Here is a 19,126-nt window from a genome sequence, read left to right on the forward strand (position 1 = left end):
GATCAGACTAAAACATTCCAACCCCAAATTCAAGTCCCTACAGGAGGCGCATCCCCACTCAAACCGGTACTCAGGGTACCATTAAAACTCTCCTCAATAATTAGTTCTAAAGCGGGAGGGAAAAATCTATCTAATACTATTACAGATGCCCTAAGGAATCCAGTTCCCTCTAAAGCAGATGTTACTGTGCTCCTTAAACCATCCCCTGGTTACTCACTTGCTGCACTTCCCAGGGAAATAATAGCCCTTCTAGATGAGGGACAATATTGTCCCTCAATTATTTAAAGAGTTCAAAACTAAGGTCAGGACGAAGATTTAGAAACAGCTCAGGAAATCATCTGGGTGGGGAGAGGGATAAAGTTGCGGTGTTACAAATGTTTCCTGTTGTAATAATGCCTCTGAAGAATATCTGTATAGAGCACTGCACAAAAATCACCAGACACCACTGTTAATGAAACTCTTCCGTGCTCTTGACATCTGCCCAGCTTCTCCCCACAAATCCCTGTCTATTCCCCGCAGGCCCCTCCCCAAGTGCCAGTTAGGTCTCGTCAGCCTCATTTTTAGTACTTCTAAACCATTTAAGTTCTTGACATTTTCTCTGGGGTCAGACACTCCAGACTGAAAAACTCCTGCGTCCAAAGAGGCGCTTCAGAATCCAGAGAGTCTCCAAAAGAACCTCAAGTTCCTCAAGATACTCCTCCGAGCTCACTGCCAGCACAAATCCCCCAGCACCATGTCTCACTGTAAATACCCACGGAGACAGGTAACTCCTTCAGAAGAGGGCACCGGTTCCTGCTCCACGCTTCCAGTCGAGGGGAGGACTCGGACAAACCAATACACTTGAATATTGACGCATTTCTTCAGGAAGTGGTTCTGCTCACACCGTACCAGCCCTACGGCCGTGGCAGCTCAACGGTTACAAGTCCACAGCTCAGGAGTGCCAGATCTATTAGATGACCTGCTGCCTCATGGTAGTGGGATACCAGACTCAAATACCTGCCTGAATCCAACCCCGGGCAGCCAGGACCAGAGCCTCCCCTCTCCACTGACTCCACACAAGAGGCTTCTCCAAGTGCGGAGGAGTGCGCTCTGTATCGGCTCTGCGGGATCTGCGGGGCCAGACAGACACGAGGGCAGCATTCTCGCAAATGTGGGTAGTGGTGGTTATTAGCAGCCACTGCAGTGATCAATGGCTTGTTTGGAGCTTCACTGTAGGTTCTAGAAAGGCCTCCTTAAGAGAAGAACCCTTTAGTTGTGTTGCAGAGGTACTGCTGTTCTTGTAATTTAAAAAAGCACATTATTTCAGCCTAAGACTTTCAACCTGCACCACTAACAAAGTTTCAATATTTCATTGTTTATGCAGAATTAGACATCATCATTTCTGTGAGTTTCTTCGCCATTCCCAGTCAAGATGTACAATGGTAAAGATTTGTGGCTGCAAGAATTACTGTCTGTGGTCATGGGGGGTCCTAATTATTTTCTCTGCAATGCCCGGCAGACTGAAATTTTCTCCAGATGTATAAAAATGGGATTTGAAAGCCTCAAGAGCCATATGATTACTTCCCCCAAGCCCAGAAGGTTTATATTGAAACTGTCGTTACAAAAAAAAAAAAAAAGCCAAATCAGATGCATTCAAGATCAAAAACTCTTTGCACTGAGGCTGGCTGTATTTTTCAAATACATAAACCTTTTTCTTTTTTTATCCTCCTGATAAATACCACATGAAAGATTAGCCATTAAAGTCTTCATATTTACAGAAATAACCAAGATTCAGATTCAACTGCTTCCCTCTAATCATCTCCCCACATCAGTCTCCAATGGGAAAGCAGCCAAAAATTCCACATACGCTCCTCGCAGGGCTGAGTCTCACCTAAAGCTCCACGATATGGGAAACAGTTCAGTCCGTACAGTTCCCCGAATAATAAATTGAAATAAAAGCAAGGGTCACATTCATTGTCCCCTGGTCATTGTCCTGGTCATACCCTCTTCAAACTGCCCCCCCCTCTGCTGTATATTGGATGTGTTCAGCGTAAAGCACAGATTTAAAAAGAAATCTAAATAAATGGGGCCTGTAAAAAGGAAGCTGTAGAAAATCTGCTGCTTTATGCTTTTCTGCAAAGCCCACCCTAGGTTCCTCTTGGTGGTAAAGCACAAACTCTGTCTCTTCAATCCTTTCTGGGTCTTGGAGATCAAGATATGAGTCACGCCTTGGACACTGCAGAGCCTCATAAAGCGTTGTACTCCACACATTTCGATGGGTCTGTTGGGAAGTGCTTCTGGCAAATGGTCATGAGCCTCTTCAGCCCCTAGGAATTAACAAAACAAGGACAATTCTGTAATAAAACTGCAGCTGTCAAACAAACTTAAGAGTCTACAGTATTTTTAAGCTTAACAAGAAGAATTCAAGACAAACGGTTGCTATTTTGGGGTTGTTTTTTTTCTATTTGGTTGTTTTTCCAGTTTTTAAGTTTTATGAATCTTTGTGTCTGCAAAGTGCCAAGTTATCTCAAATATTAGAGGAGCCTGCATAACCAAAGAGAGCACAGATTCAGTCCCTCATGACAGATTCATAGTGAAGGATCACAGTAATGCTTTAATCCCTCTTCGCCGCCACGGGAGAAAACACCACTATCACAATAAAAGATATTTTAAAGAAACCTGAATATTAAAAGTAATTTTATAGAGCAAAAAGCAATTTCTGACACCAAAACAAGCTGCACAGCTACAAGAACCACCAAACAATTTCTCTGGAGGAGAGACGTCATTCCTCCTCACGGTGGCACCACACCTGACCTACCCCATGGAGGCAAACTGAAGAAGTAATCAAGAAGAAAGGCAGCATGTCAACTTTTCAACTTTTCTCTTCTGTTCTTTGAAGGCATCGATTGCCAAAAAACAACATGAAAGAAAATAATCACAGGGTTTCAGTCAAGTCAAGCATAAAAGACTAACAAAGAAGAAAGAAAACTGCTGTGGTGGTACAGTAATTTAGCAGTGACATTGTACTGCAAGATGGCAGAGTCATGTGCCTGTCATTAAGACACTCATCATGGAAGATGGCTCCTCACTGAAGGGAAAAATGATTCAACAGAGGATGCTTTGGCCTTCTCAATGCAGGCAAGTCTGGAAAATATATCCTAGCACCATAATGACTTCTTGTTTGGGATGTTACAATCCCAGGTTTGTTGTAAATCAGAAACATGTTAGCTTGATGTGACTGCTGGGAGCACAGATAATATTCCATGCTCCAGTTTGAACCAGACTAGCTAAACAAGACCTGATATTTAAAACCAACACATACGTGTTTAAAGCCAACTCTGTCTTCGCACTTCAGTAAGTTGTGTAATTCAGAAGCACAGATATGAAATTCACAGTGGGAAGATGAACACAAAAATTTCCTTGACCAACAGATGTAACCCCAAAAGCCGATAAGGGACAAAGTGAGGAATGCATACACACCGTATCTTCCAAAGGGCAGGCTAAGAGAGATCAAACAACACTACAGAGTAGAGACCTTTCTGCTAGAAGAGTGGCAAATGGACACAGACGGCCAATTATTCACCAAAGCTGGAGAAGAAGCATTATGGCCACGTTGAAGCCCACAACAATCTTCCTTCCGAGTCCAAATTCCTTTTTTAACACAGACTAACAACAGAACTGTTTGGTTTAACATAAGCTATTTAATCCATTAAATACTTCCAAGCAAGTGTTACACTAACTGGAGCCTGTCTCTGAAGATGTGTAGTCCACATGATGATTTTCAGCTTACAAAAGAATTGGTCAAATTTAATTTGTTGGCTCTGTAAGTGTCCGGAGCTCCCTCTGACTTCATGATGATATTTTTGACAGGTTATGATATTAAATACTACAGCTGAGAAGAAACCAAAGGTTATACTTGTAGCCCCAATACAAAGAGACTCAAGGTAGAAGAAGTTGCATTTTACAAGCAATCTGCTTGCAGACATCTGCAGAAGTTGAAAAGCAACAGGAGTCCTTCTGCCGCAGCAGCAAGATCCTGCCGGAAGCTCTGAGCGCCGCGATGCTGCTCTGGAGGCTTCAGAGTTAAGCCAGAAGGTCTTTATCTCAACGAAACTGCAACTGGCAAGAAGCAAATACATTTAACAATACAAGGAGAGAAGACTTGTTTCCTCAGACCCATCCAGCCATTATGCTGAAACATCGGAGAAGAAAAACTACTGCTATTAATTCCACAAACAACAGAAGTCCATGACGTGAGTATGAATATGCATAGGAGGAATTGGACCTGGAATTTTGAGCCCACACTGTTAAAGAAACACATTTGGAAAATGAATGAATTTATCTAGTTGCAGAAATAGTCAGAAGGACTGTATTTCACGGTATAAAATTCCACACGTGATGTTAAAACCAGGAGTTAAACAGTGAAGGAACTCAGGACAATAAAGCACATCTTCACAGCTGCTTTGGTGCTCATACAGGATCACAATAGTCAAGACATAGAAAAACCCATCAGACTCCGTTCCTAGCCCAGCACTGAAGAGCCTTCGGGTCCAGGATGAGCTACCTAGTAAATGGATGTTATGCTGGATCCAAACTAAGCCAACTGTCCTTCTGTAGGACCTTTTTAGCACATCACCTGTAACTATGAAACCAGTCATTTCTCAAAGATCCCCTAACTTCAAAAGCAAATCTGTTGGGATTTCCAAAGCTAACGTTACCTGAATATACTTCCTTTGAGTTTCATCGTTGAGAACGTGGGCTACGTGCTTGGAGAAAATCTTTTCACGACCCGTTCGAGCGTGGATGCCAACCATAGTGACACCAATAGGCCAGGGAGCATTTCCAATAGCCATCTGAAGATAGGCATCGTTTGCCTGAAGGAATACAGTGCATGCACACTTAGCAAAACAGAAAGGGCATCAGAAAGCTGAGCATTTTTGCATTGCCAGATACAACACAACCACATATTCCAGTCTCTCCAAATCAGGTTTCATTGCACAATATTAACCAATTTTACCACACACCTCCCTAACACGATTCATGTTTATGCTGAACTCTGAGGGAAGCAAGGGCTATGGACTTTACCTATAGGGTGATGAAAGAAAGCACTTGATAAGGCAGTCTAATATTGACTAAAACTAAATATTACTGGGACTATTTTCACCTCAGCTTTCTCAGGTTCCCATAAGCTCTTCTGCTATAATCACTTTCAACACCCTTGCCGTTTTGATTGCAGACTAGAACAGGGAGCCTGGCTGTAAGCGCAACCCACTGCAGGCCCACGCTGCGTGTGCAGAACTGAGGTCACCCGGTACACAGTACACTGGGGCCTGACAGCTCTCAGGGAGAGAAGCAAGCTTCCAAAGAGGCCGAGAACCAGCTCTCTACAAAACTGAGTTAAATAAGCATATTTGTAGCAGTGTTTATGAACAGAGCAGTAACAGCAGTAAAGGAGTCTGAAATTTCCTGATCAAGATAGCAGACCCCGTTTCTTAACATAAAGCTGTAGCAGACAACATCCCTGGGGAAGAACAAGGATAACACTTGAATGGAAAATGAGTAGAAAGAAAGGGAGAAAGGAAGAGAAGTACAGAGCTTAAAAAAGCCATGACAACTGAGAACCAGGAAGCGAGAGGGACAGACACATACATGTGATTACAGAAGCAACTTCAAGAAGGACTTGGAGCAGGACATTCCACCACTGTTAGCAAGCAGCTACAAGACTCACTGATAAGGAGTTCATTTATCATCTCCCATTTAGAGACTAAACAATGAGAAGTAGCAATCATGACCAGTGGGTGCAGCTTCTTCCCAACTGGCACTGAGCAAACTGAGAGGTGAATAATGAACGAGGCAGGGGGTCACAGACAGAGCTGGGAGTAAACCTGAAGAAGGGACAGGACTTAGTCTTCACCTACATGATGCTGAGTCTGAACAGTCTTAGTCAAGTGTCTACTTGCTGACTTAAATATAGTTTTGTGATGAAACATAGTACATGAACATGCAATTAAAGACCCTTCCAGGACTGTCACAACAGGGTTAATTAAGGTTGACTGGACAACTTGCATTCTAGCATTTGCTTACTGTCACATGTTGATTTCAAAATTTAAATCTTTTGAGCATTTCATCTAACAAAGCAGTAAGAATTTGTGGCTGACAGTAGTACTCACTAGGCTGCACAAAGCAAAAAAAGCACAGAAGACAACAGCAGGCAGAAATAGACAAGTCTCTTAAGAAGCAAAATGGAAAAGGATATGAGTATCTTTAAAAGCACAAGGCTCATTAGCCTAACTAAAAAAACCCCAAAACTTCCAAATATGTACTCAACCCCTCCCCAAATCAGCCTGTGAAGTTTACATAAAGCCCAGCACCTCCTGGAGAGAGAAGCACAGCTGATTAACCCATGAGATATGCCACATTCCCACACACTCACTGCTTGTTTTGGGAAGGCATCGGAAAGGGAATTTCAGCATAATGATGATGACCAAAAGAAAAAAAAAAAATGCCCCAAAACAAAACCCCACTATCATACATCCCACACGTTTAGTTCTATTGTCAAATGATTTGGATTAAACTTGCCTTAGGCCTTCTAAAGTTTTTTCAATAACAAAAGCAGGTTTGCTTGCTTACTTGACAAATTATCCCAAGTCCTCACAAGAATAATAAGAAATACTAGATTTAAAGGCAAAACACAGCTCAATTTCCTCTGCATACAAAAGCTGCTTAAGCAAATGCTATCGGTATTTGAGTTCCACTTCTGAAGGCAGCTACAAACAAAACCTAACACTGCCTTTGATCTTGTGTGCCAAAGCACTTCTGCCTCCTCCAGTAGGCAGACTTTGTCCAAAAAACTTTTCATTAACTTACCTCAACCTTACCAGGGCAGCTAATGTGACCATAACCAAAGAAAGGGACAGTGTCTCATATTCAATAACTCAGTTCACCTCAATTAATTCCTAATTAATTAATCAACACCCTATTACTATTAATTCAATACCTTCATTTAACCTTACAATATCAGGTTACCCATACAGGATTCCTCTGCAACTTAATATAACTATCTCTGAGAAAAATTCTATTTGTGCTTGCAAAGCTCTGCAGTTTCACCAACCTCAAAAGATCTTCTGACAGGCTGTGGATCAAACACTACCTGGAGCCTAACCTTTAACAACCATGTTTCATTTTTTTTTGAATATACATTGTGTGTATTTCCAGCTATGTATCTTCAAAATGCAAAAAAATAGGAAATGTTGAAGTAATAAACTCAATCTATTGGAACTAGACAGCCTGAACACGCTGGAAGAGCGCAAACAAACATACCTTCACATATTCTCTTTGCAGCATGAATTTAATAATATCTGTTATTGATTCTTTGATGTCTGCAGGAAGTGTCTACAGGAGAAGAAGAAGAAGAAAAAAAAAAAAAGAAGACATCTTTACTTCAGAATAGCAGCTCAGGAAAATCATCGTACTCAGCATTTATACAAAGTTGAGCACCTACCCTAGCTTGAGGACTTTAACAAAGGAAAACATCTTTGTTATTTAGATGAAGAATATGAGAAGCAAGAGAGGTTAAGTGGTTACACATAGTAGCTAGTGGCAAAGTGCAAAATACAATCCAAATTCTCCATCATGTTTGCAACCTAGTGAACAGGTGATACATCAAGCAACACCTGGAAAAGCAGTGGGTAGGCAGAAGAATTCACTTGTCAAGACAAAAAGGTCAGAACTGGGAGTCATGGGCTCTAGACACAGACACTCTGACCAACTCACTTATCCTCTCTTCTTCAGTGAAGATAACATTACCTTAGGAAAGGGCACTAATCACTGGGTACTTTGAAAGCAGAAGTTAAAATAAGTCTTACAGGATAGTGACATTTAAAAGTGATTCACCCTTTTCCGAAGTTTTCTGAAGAGCGGCCTCAGGTACGATTCCGTCTGCTTTTGAGTGGCACTGTTCAGCTTCCCCTGTACTCCCCGTTTCACGTAGTCTTCTCTGGCATTCAGCTCCTTAGCCCAAACTCCAAGAAGAAACTACAAGGAACAAGCAAATTTATGTCATAGTGCCATCTAGTGACAACCACGGCAAAACAGATGGGAACAGCAGTTTAAGCCATCAAGGCAAAATGAGTTTTTTGGAGAAATCCGAATTAAAAAGGCAAGAAGCCTCTTTCAGAGGGATAGGCAAGGAGGGATATGAACAACCCTATCACAAAAACACACGGGCGAAGGAGGAGCATGTATAAAAAAAGCATGTACAAGGAAACAACAGTGTAGGTATCAGTGCTGGGAAGGAGGAGGGGTACATAAAAAGAGCAGAAATCTAAGTAGAATGCTGATGTTTCAGGGTAACTTTTGAGAAAGAGCGCAAGGAACAGTAAAAATCACAGTGAAAATTCAACACAACAGAAAGCAAACATGTCAAACGTACCTTCTCTCCACCTGGAAAACAATTTTTCAGCTTTCTTTGTCTGACTGCCCCACCCAAACTATATTAAAATGCCAACATATCTGATACAGCAAGAGTTGAAGCTTTCATTTGTGGGTGACTTCTGATCATCACAATAGTTACACAGGGACCATCTCAAATGAGAGGCAATCCAGGCTTCTTGCCAGGAAACAAGGAAACGGTTTTCTAGCGTCCACTTGAATCTGTTTCCTCAGCAAAGCCAGCAGACTTCCTTTAAAATTCTTTTATTTCACGTAACAGAACCAAGTGACATTTCATTTCTGCTTGCACTGTTCCTGGGGAAGGGAGGTGGGGACTCCTCGGAAGTTTTTAATGCCATAGTAGTACATAGAAGCAACTACATACAACTGCCTCAATTATCATACAGAAATCAAAACCACATTTATTTTCTCTGGAAAAGTAGGACCAGATTTTGAAGAACGCTGCTCTCCCAACAGCTCTTTCCCAGGCCTGGCAGAAGTCATTATTGTAACTAACTAAGGCTGTGGAGTGCGAAGCATTTGAAAAATCCCACATCTTAAGCACAATGTCTGAGTTTTTCTCTCCAAGCAACTGAAATTGTCCCTTCTATTTACAAAAATGTATCTGCATGATAGAAAAAAAAAAAAAAGACACAGCTACAGAATAATTAATCTATTAGAGTTTGTTACCTTCAAAAACTTCGTTATGATGTCCATATCATAGTGATCATCACCCCGTCCTAAGGATTCTCCCAAAGCCTAGAACAGGACAAAAAAGGCAATTATTTCCACATTGTCTAGAAGTTTGCCACCACCACCACAGCAGAGCCTGATTCACTGCATCGTGAACTGTAGTAAACTCCACCAGTAATCCAAAACACTAGTCAGAAAATGCAATGAAACAGCTATATATGCTACTGAGATTCATTAATCTATTAAAAAGTTAAGTCAAAAAGCCAATATGATTATTTCTGAAAAGTCAATGCAACAGTAATTTTTCATTCATTAACTACTAAATTATTGGCATAACTAGCAGCTGACAGCACTGTATTACGGGGAACTGTGGGTGCACTGCATTTTTTGAGATCCCCAAAGCCATCACTTAACCTAGTTATTTCGTTAAGCTATTCCAATTCTCTGATGTACTGGGGCTTTTTACCATTTCATTTAATTATAACTGTGAAATTGAGGGAACAAACCTTAAAAAACCAAAAACACCACCAAAAAACCCCAGTAGTATGCTCCAATACTCTAGCTTCCTGCCAAAACCTTAAAACTGTTAATACTAACAGCAACTTTTAGAAATATTTTCCAGTAGGTATAGTTGGATTTATAATCTATTTCCATTGTCCTCACATTTTCAAAGGGAGTTTTATTTTTAAAAAATCTCCTAGATTTGGAACCCAATTCAGTGTAAGCCTTTATGCTCAAGGGAATGCAGTTAAAGTAGGATAAAATTAAGACTGCAGTGTTTTCAAACTTTTCAGAAAAAGATTACTTTCATGGCTCAAACTAAGCCTGCCCTACTACCCCAAAAAGGGGATATTTTGAGAACTAACAGATCAATAAAATGCAGCCCCATTACAACTGGTATCCATTCTGGTACTACAGTTATTTTAAACCAGAACCCCTGGTACCCTAACAAAAACCCCAAAGACTATCTCCTAGTAATAATGTATTCATTTAGGCTTTCTGTTATAAATCAGATTATTTCTTAAACACACTTTTGGAGAGACGTTATGAAGATTAACTCCTGCAAAGAGTTTTGAAGATTAAGGGTAAAAGTCTTCAGCTGAAGTTAATGCGCTTTTCAAAACATTACCCTAAAATACCAGGTGCTGAATGCGTTTCATGGCACTCATTCTACACTCACTTACACAAATACCATGGTATTCTTTCAGAACATAGTAGCCATTTGCACTGAAGTTTCTAGGACACATCGTCTCTGCAATTCTTGTATTTCCTGTGACCTCTCTACTTGTGACGTCCACTTTTTTTTTTGGTCCTGGATGTTTTTATATCAAACATTCTTTTTGTGTGTCTGTTTTTCAGAGTCCATCTTTCTTGTATAGGGAAAATTCATTGGTACTAAGCTTATTACCCTCTCAAATACTCATTGGAAAGGCTTTAGAATTTATGACCAGATAATGTATTTTTATTAAATTCTCTACTTCCAAACTCCCTGCAGAGGGAATCCTAACTGTATCACTTTCCTTGCAGGCAACTCCTGCCGCCTTTTTGATGAGGCGTTGTAAACAAAGACCACTTGAGTTTTCACATGTCTACTGCAGGCATCTATGGTGCAATTCAAGTCTTAGAAACCTAAATTGCCTAACAGAGCTTATTTAAGGATACTTCAGAATGCCTAAGTTAGATGTTGAAAACAAGATAACTTTCTCTAAACAATCCTGAAGCTTTCTCACAACAATATATTACATCTATAATCCCTTAATTAAATTCTACCCATCACATACTTCTAGTTCTTCAATAGTAGTATTCTCCTCATGGACTTTCAAGTCATTCTGTGAGTCATCGTCTCCTGCTTCTTGGCCTCCTACAATTTCGTTCAGATACTGCTGGTCAATCTTATCCAAAGCAGCCTTCAGGTCGTTTCTCAGGCCCTAGAAAAGATAAGAAATTACTAGTTTACAAAAAAACCTCAAGTAAATAAAAGCAGTTCAGTACTGGCACTGTGAGCGTCCAACTTCTGTTTAAGAAAAGCCAAATTCTGTAAAAACATGCATAAGGGTTTAGCTTTGTTGTCTGAATTTAAACTGAATGCAAAGAACAAGTTCTGGATTGCTTCAGCACTTAACAAAAAGCTGGTGCATCAACTTCTGCAATGTTCATACCTATGAAAAAGACCTTTTACCATATTTTCACCAGAAAAGCATGGAGGACTGAATCGACTTCTAGGAATTCCTTCAAGACATTTTCTCCAAGCAATGCACTGAACCACCCCCAACCAAACAGAAAACAGACCATACCCACCATAAGCTCTACAAGTCTTCACATCTACCCTGAAAAAAGCTGTAAATAAGGTAAGCAACACTCCTTCAGTACTATCACATAAAACATTTATGTACTTTCCCTTTATTACCAATGATTTAAACATAGCAGAATGTTTTATATAGATGAAGTGTTTAAAATCCCCTACTCTAGAATAGGTGATTAAAAAAAAATTAGAATCAGTTTGAAACCATATATATAAATTTTAGGGCTGCTTTTAAATAGAACAAGAAACTCAGCTTAGACACAGTTAGAGGACTTGCACTCTGGAGACATAAAATATAAAGCTTGTGCTGGTTTTGGCTACAATAGAATTAATTTTCTTCATAGTAGCTGGTATGGGGCTATGTTTTGGATCTGTGCTGAAAACAGTGTTGATAATGCAGAGATGTTTTAGTTACTGCTGAGCAGTGCTCATGCAGAGCCAAGGCCTTTTCTGCTTCTCACACTCCCTATAAAGGAGTATGACATTTTTACCCTAAGATAAATTCAGCCACTCCGCTGGGAGTAGATATGCACCGTTATTTCCGTTCTTCCATCATCATGCTTGACTGTCTGGAGCGTTTCTATTGATCATTTAGCAGTCTAAAAATGTCTGAACCACAAACTGGTTGTAGTAACTGTCTACATTTTAAGCAACATATAGCAACAGGAGTGACTGAAACACGTAACAAAATCCCACACAATCCTATTTATGAGCTCACTATTTCCTAATATTCCTACTACTGTCGTCAATGTCACTGGAGGGGAAGCTGTCATTAGCAGAATTTTTTTTTTTTTTTAAATAACCATTTAGATCGATCTGTTTATCTTTTTTTAAAAGACTTGAACAGGAAAAGGCTTTCCTTTTCTGGGCAGCCCCAGCAAAGACGTTTCAAACAATTCAGTTTGCCCCAAATTAGGGAAGAAAATCCAAACTGTCACTCTTTTAGCTGGGTTGCAAATTTGGTTAACAGTGAATGCAAAACAAACCCCAATTGCACCTCCTCACTTAACTGATCAATTCTTAAGACAAAAGGAGTAAATCAGTTAACTATATCTTTTAGTCATTTTTTGAATTGATGGCTACTTTAAAGGGAAGGGGGGGAAAATGAAGTTTCCATAACAAGTTATACCTCTGGAATCAAGGGATTTGAAAAATCATTTACATACCAGAAAGACAGGATGCAGTCCTCTTACTTACCTGTACCTTCTCAGAGATGCATATAATCACAAACACAGGACAGTTTTAACAGTAAATGACTGTCTTCTCTGCTGGTTAAAAAGCAGGTAACAGCACAGGCTGGGGTATTACTGCCACCTGGAGGCCCCTCTTTCAACTGAAAAGGGCTTAGAAGGTTTCTAGGGTTGAACTAACATAAGGAATTGTAATTGTGCACAAAACTATGACATTTAACATACTTCCTAAGGCAATAAATGAGACGGAGCAGATATTTCTCTTTGCTCTGTACTGCTCCTCCCTCCTGAAAATTAACAGTTACTGATTTTTGGTTAACTTTTATAGGGCTCCTTATTGGTAATCCCACTACAAATAAGTAACTAATAGCTAGCCAGTCTTACCTTGTTCACTTCAGGTGCAAGAATTTCTATCTTCCTCAGACGCTGAAATGCATCATAATCTGTTTCTCCAAACAGTCTGATCGGCTCACCTCTCTCTCGTAACCTCCTGATAACCTGAAAAGAATCAAAGCATTCCCTTACGCAAACTCGTAAAGGAAGCAAAATAAAATCCAGAAGGATGGATTTATTTACTTTGCTTAGAATAACAAGCTGAGCTGGACTGGAGAGGAAATGGCAATATTTTAAGCAGTAGAAAAATGTTCCAGACACTTTACAACCTAAATATAAAATTCCCACGGTATTTCAGTGAAAGGTCATTCCAAATACTACCAATCTAAATTTTGCATAAAATCCTAAGCTGTTTAGTATAGTCTAACTTCTACCTGCTCTGACTTGCTTAAACACAAAATCATCCCTCTGGCAGAGCTTAAAAACTGTTTTCAAAATCACAAAGGAACTTGATGATAATCTCACTCACCTACTTGTCCAGGGCAATAAAAATACTCCCTAACTAGGCTGCAGGTTGTCCCAGCACATCTGCAAGACTGATTTCCTGAAAATTCTCATCCTTAAGCATTTGGCAAATATTAAGTCCCATAATCTAATGTGATAGTTACTTTAAAACTAGATGTAACAGAGGCATAACATCCTCCCTTGGCTGATTTGCAGTGTCATGGGCAGAGCCAAAAACTGAACTTTATTCTCCCAATTCCTCATGCATTGCTTCTAGATCTCTTTATACTTATCATTATTCATGTACTGTACCAAGCAATAGGCTTACTGATACATGAATCACCACGCAATACTTTGGTGATCAAGAGAAGGGCTTACACTTCATTTCATGCCACTACTTCCTTATAGCAATAGACTGGTTGGACAATAAGAAACTAAACGAATTGAGACGTTAATTCGTTTACTCAGTTCAAGTGTCTTGCTGTATGTTGGCAAGTATTTGACTTGCATACATATCACAAAACCAGGGGTGGATAGAGTGCTGGCACAGGAACACCTAAACCTTGACCAAAACATGCACACAAGTAGATCAATAGTGAGACAGTGAACATTACACAGGACATACAGACCAAACATGAAACCAACAGCCCACATTACAAGTCCTGTGATATATTCCTGTAAAAAACAGTAAGTATCTTGCAAAATTAAGGGTCATGTGATATTCGTGGATCATTTCAGCTGTGAATTTCAGATGGGAATTTATTCTGTACTTCTGAACTTCCTGCTTGTCTTCTGCTTTGGAGTACAGATCTGTTTGTGAACTCACAATCACATAGGTATTTTTATCCTTAGAAGGGACAAAGAACACACTGGCTGCTCTGGCTTCAGGACTTTTTCTTCTAGAAATCAAGGTGAACTTCCAAAACTTGGTTTCTAAATTTGGGTTCAGACCAATGAGCTACAAAGAAAAGAAGCTGGGGGAAAAAAATCTTGGAAAAAAACAGCATGCCATCTTCAGTATCATGCAAGGATAATACTGATATTCAGGGTACTACCCTAGAAGTCATCTGAAAGAGCTGTAAAATGTTATAGCACACCTGTGCAAATCCATAGCACAGAGGCTCTACCTATCTGTACCTCCCTATGCATTCAATTGGACAGCAGATCCTTGATGAGCAAAGATGACCATTGTTGACTGTAAAAATGGAGGCTTATTATTTTACACAAACTGCCATAAAAAAAAAAAAATACACTTCACTATAAAAAGCAGCCCTAACAAGAAATTTCAGATGCATTTGCTGTAAACTCAAGTAGTCTGTTTATGATGATTGATTTTACCTCCTGTCTGGAAAGGGTCATTGGTAACTTTTCTTCTGCCAGTTCGAGTTCCAGCACTGGATTTGATGAAGTCAGTGGCTTCTCCTCCTCCTCTTGCTGCTGTACCTACATTCAACAGACATAATTACTAATGGGCCGAGGGAAATAAACCCATATATTGACAGCAATGTAAAGATACAGGAACTCTAGAACACAGATTGTAATACGACAATATAAACTTCTAGTTTCATAGTCTTTATTGTCTAGAATTGAATTTCACGGAACAATAAAAGCTTTTAAATTACCAGTATTTAACTAACAGTTGTGGATCTTGCAGGAAGCAGTCTCTATAGCAAATGGAAAGGACAATTGCTGAAGTCTGGCAATCACTTTAGCAGGCAGATGTCAGCACTGGTGCCAGAAATAGCAAATCCACCCTCTGCCTCTTGATTCCTGCCCCTGCTCTATCCTTACCCATGCAAAAGCATTTGCATCGCTATGTGATGAACCAGGTGGAAGAAATGATTCAAACAGAAAATAATCTGGCAAACACAGAGAAAGGTACTCTTCCCAGCCCACTAAACCTCCTCATCCAGCTCACCAGGCGTAGCACATGCATGAACACAAGGGCAGAAACAAAAACCCAAGGGCAGGGAGAGAGTGGGGCTGCCTCTTTTGGTGGCAGTGTCAGCTTAAAAAGTTTATTACCTACAGCTTCAGCAAGCTGAATACAATTAGCAGTGATCCATGGCTTCTATCAGGTCCTGATAGGTGCTTGTTTAAGGCAACACATCTTTCTAACAAGATTGCCATAGTTTCTTGCAGGTTAATAAAAAAAGACACCTACAACTCCTCATAGGGATAGGATCTCATTAACAACAACTCTTAATCTAAAAGAAGGTTCCTGAATCAAACAGAGCTTTCCTTCTTCATTACTCAGTATTTTAATAATGCAAAACAACTCTTTGATCAAAGTAACTCTGAGACAGCAGTCATTTAACTACAGTTCCCTTTATAAGCTCAAATTTTACACTTCTGACAGCATGAGCAGATTGCTGCTGGTAATATTCCTATAATAAGGAAACATTTCCAGTACTCACTCACATCTTGTTTTTTCCTAGATTCCTTACTAGAATTTATTTCCTTTCCATACTTGCTAAGACGGAAATGCTCCACTTAATCCTACAGCACCCTGTAGCATTCTCCGTGCATGGGCAGTATATTGTCATTTCCAGTCTGTATTTGGGCTGATCAGTTTGAAGAATGTACTAGACAGTTTTTTCTAAAGAAGTTTTTCTATTCTTTCAGGCCAATGTGCCAGTCTTGCACTCCGGTGTCAGTGTGACTCCATGTGGATGTAAGGATCCACCCCTGTGGCTCCAGCTACAGGATTCAGCCACAAATCTATATTCAGTGCTGTACTAGCCAACACAGAAATCAATCCTATAACCACACGTGTTTGGAACAAGTAAGGGAAGGACAATCAAATCAATGCTTCACACATAAAGGGAGGGGAAAAATAAAACTTCCATCAATGCAGGAAAGTGGGAATTGACAGGGGACAGAAAATATGGAAGAACTGTGTAAAAAAAAATAAAAATAAAAAAAATATATATATAAAGAAATACATTCCCATGGCAGAAGGATACGTACAAATTTTAACTTACAAACATTCTTGAAATCATAAAGAGACAGCAGCATGGGGGGAAAAGATTTGATCCGTTCTGTCAGCTGGACTCCAAGTTACAAGCAATATCTTTACCACAGTTACTTTGGTTTCAGTGCTTTCTTTTTCAAGCAAGTCAAATTATTACAGCTTATTAAGTCTACGCAAAGCAAAAACGCACCTGAATTTAAAAAGAAATCAGTCTATATTCTACATCTTATTAATGTAGTAAAGATCAAATGCAGAAATCTGGGAGGCTCTAAAAAGCTACTAAATTTAAAGCAGCAACTTATTTTAAAACCGTTCTCAGGGTTACATTTCAAACCAAAACTGGTGCTGCAGCAGCACAGGTAATGGCACTTTAACTGCCATGTAAGGTTCTGAAGAACTCAAGCTAATGCTCAAAAAGCATCATGTAGTCATTTCCACTTGGAAGAGCGACTGGATTCACAGAACACTTTCTCATGACTATATGCTGCACGTTCCAAGAATCATTTTGGCATTGATGTTCAAATATTCTACAAACAGATCAAGGTTTCAGAATAAGTCACTAACTAGGTAAAGTTCAATTGAAAACAAAGCTCCTATTTGTGCCTAGGAACAGCAAACAAGATTACGAGCCTCTACCTTCCACAAGGGAATGCATACCCCCTCCCATACACGTATAATCAGGCAGGCAGGCAGACACACACACACTTGTAAAAGAAAACAACACTCTTTCCATTTCAGTAAACCATTTCCCTGACACCATTACAAGGCAGATAAAGCCTTCCAGATCACTCATTTGTTGCAAAATGCACCCTAGGTTACCAATTGTTTCCTAATATTTTGCCAGCAAGAAAATAAATGCTGCTGTTGCACTCTTTCAATGCTGGATGGTTGATGGCCAAAACCCAAATACAAATATAAACAGTATGAAAGTTGGCAGATCTTTTTAATATGCACCCACACTATACTGATTTCTTTTGGACATTTTGACAAGACCGTGAAAATTATTTGAATGGATAAAATTATCTGAATGTATCCATTTTTTACCAGCAAGGGGGGGGAAGGTGGCTATATCAGATCCAGTGTTCATGCCTAACAGCACAATTTAAAAAGAAAGGAAGACAAGCTTTGATCCCAAGCCACTTCATGCTTTCCACGAAAAAATAAACAAAAGAAATAAAAGCCAAACCATAACACGAACTTAAGTAGCTGTATATCATGCATATCTTTCCCTGCATTGAAAATGGTTTTGGAAAGTCATACCTCTCCAGGTGGCTTCTCATTTACAGGCTAATGTATAACATTAACAGATTGAACAAAGAACAACAATTATCATTAAAAACATTTATACTGTTGATAATAAAATGTAGACTTCGAAGTAAACATACAAATTTCTGAAAGAACAATTACCATACCTTGTAGCCACATCTCTGAAAGTAGGCCTCCTCCTCTTTTTTAGCTAACTCACTGCGTTTGAAATATTTCTTATTTCCCTAAAAGAGAGGAAAACTGTTAACAGTTTACAGTTTTGCATACTTGGGCAAAAACGGCTCAAACTTCCTTACTTGATTGGGTGAATTCAGCCACGTCCTTTCATAGAGATGGCTACATTGTCATGTAAAGGGAACTAGTTGGAAGCACCTCTGAAAATCAGCAATATATGTATAAGCAGACTTAAAAGCACAACGTGTTCACCAGCACTTTAAAAAAAAAACCACATTCTTTGCCATGTAAGGCCATGGTATTCGTTAGCGTAAAGCTTCACTTCAGACGTGCACAACAAGCCCCAGGGTAGAGTACAGGAAAGTTGTTTAAATAAACCATACAAAACATGTCATTTCACACTAAATCAAGGAGGCTGGAGAAACCACCTTTATACAGAATATTTTGTAAGCTTGCTTGGTGCACCTACGTAGAAATGTGTTTGATAAGACCTTCCACACACACAACAGCTGGCAACTGTGGTCACCCTGAACCGCTTCCCTTGATTAATACGCACTATTACTTCTTTCTTCATACTTTGCCTGCCTGACCTACAACAGCCTCCGATCACAGCTCCCCACTTCAACCACTAACGCCAAAACCTAAACTCAGACATCCACGAAAGCGCTCTGCTTTACCGTGAGTGTTTTTAAGCTAACACCCTCGGCCCGCGCACACCCCAGCACCTCTGTGACCCTACTACTGCTACAAACAGAACGCAGCCGTGGCGAAGACAGGGATCCGCACATCGTTCACCAAAGGTGACACAGACTTTTCTCATCCCTCGGTGCCTGAAATAAATAACTAAACCAGCTCCAAAAGGCAGAGGCACACAGCAAGGCCCTGAAGCCAGGCTGCTTCCGCGCCCCCAATGCTCCGCTGACCCCAGCCCCAAACTCCTCCTCACTCCTTCCCTCACCCCACCCTGGGCCCCTGCCGCTCCTCTTCCCCGAACCCCTCCCGGGCCGACCCCGACCCTCCCAAGCCCCCACCCTGGGCAGCTCCGGATCCCCTCACCCGAGCCCCTCTTCCAGGCCGCTTCCTCTCCCCTTCCCCGGCCCCGTCCCGAGCCTCCCCCTCAGGCCGTTCCCGCCGCTCCACCCTAACCCCGAGCCTCCACCCCGGCCGCCCTCACCCCCACGAGCTCCTTCTCCTCCAGCTGCTGCCGCTTACGACTGATCTCCCGCTTCAGGATATCCATGGCCGCCCCAGCCGCCTCCGCCGCCGACGGAAATGGCGGAG

General features: G+C 40.5%; 1 protein-coding gene across 6 annotated transcripts; it reads right to left on the reverse strand.

The window, feature by feature from the left end:
- Window positions 1–1,631: 1,631 nt before the first annotated feature.
- Window positions 1,632–19,126, reverse strand: PRPF18 (pre-mRNA processing factor 18). 6 transcript variants are annotated; one of them, XM_052790919.1, is made up of 12 exons: window positions 19,020–19,126; window positions 17,818–17,895; window positions 17,666–17,692; window positions 16,402–16,422; window positions 14,770–14,874; window positions 12,979–13,092; window positions 10,884–11,030; window positions 9,100–9,168; window positions 7,873–8,013; window positions 7,300–7,371; window positions 4,698–4,853; window positions 1,632–2,306 (listed from the first exon to the last, which is right to left on the reverse strand). In XM_052790919.1, the coding sequence occupies exons 1-12, from the start codon at window positions 19,083–19,085 to the stop codon at window positions 2,226–2,228; spliced, it is 1,077 nt and encodes a 358-aa protein (XP_052646879.1). In that variant the 5' UTR covers window positions 19,086–19,126; the 3' UTR covers window positions 1,632–2,225. The 6 variants fall into 6 exon arrangements, with proteins under 6 accessions (XP_052646879.1, XP_052646882.1, XP_052646880.1 ...); XM_052790922.1 differs by lacking the exon at window positions 4,698–4,853 and having other exon boundaries at window positions 19,020–19,106; XM_052790920.1 differs by lacking the exon at window positions 16,402–16,422 and having other exon boundaries at window positions 19,020–19,105.

Source organism: Harpia harpyja, chromosome 6 (genome assembly GCF_026419915.1).
Source record: "Harpia harpyja isolate bHarHar1 chromosome 6, bHarHar1 primary haplotype, whole genome shotgun sequence".
Lineage (NCBI taxonomy): Eukaryota > Metazoa > Chordata > Aves > Accipitriformes > Accipitridae > Harpia > Harpia harpyja.

What these genes read in the sequence shown, in the direction of transcription:
- PRPF18 (XM_052790919.1), bottom strand. Translation starts at nt 19,085, where the DNA reads ATGGATATCCTGAAGCGGGAGATCAGTCGTAAGCGGCAGCAGCTGGAG. An exon ending in TTGCACCTGAAGTGAACAAG is followed by an intron (nt 11,031 to 12,978) that starts GTAAGACTGGCT and finishes TATCTTTTCTAG; the next exon opens with GGCCTGAGAAACGACCTGAA. An exon ending in CTACTATTGAAGAACTAGAA is followed by an intron (nt 9,169 to 10,883) that starts GTATGTGATGGG and finishes GTCCTGTTCTAG; the next exon opens with GCTTTGGGAGAATCCTTAGG.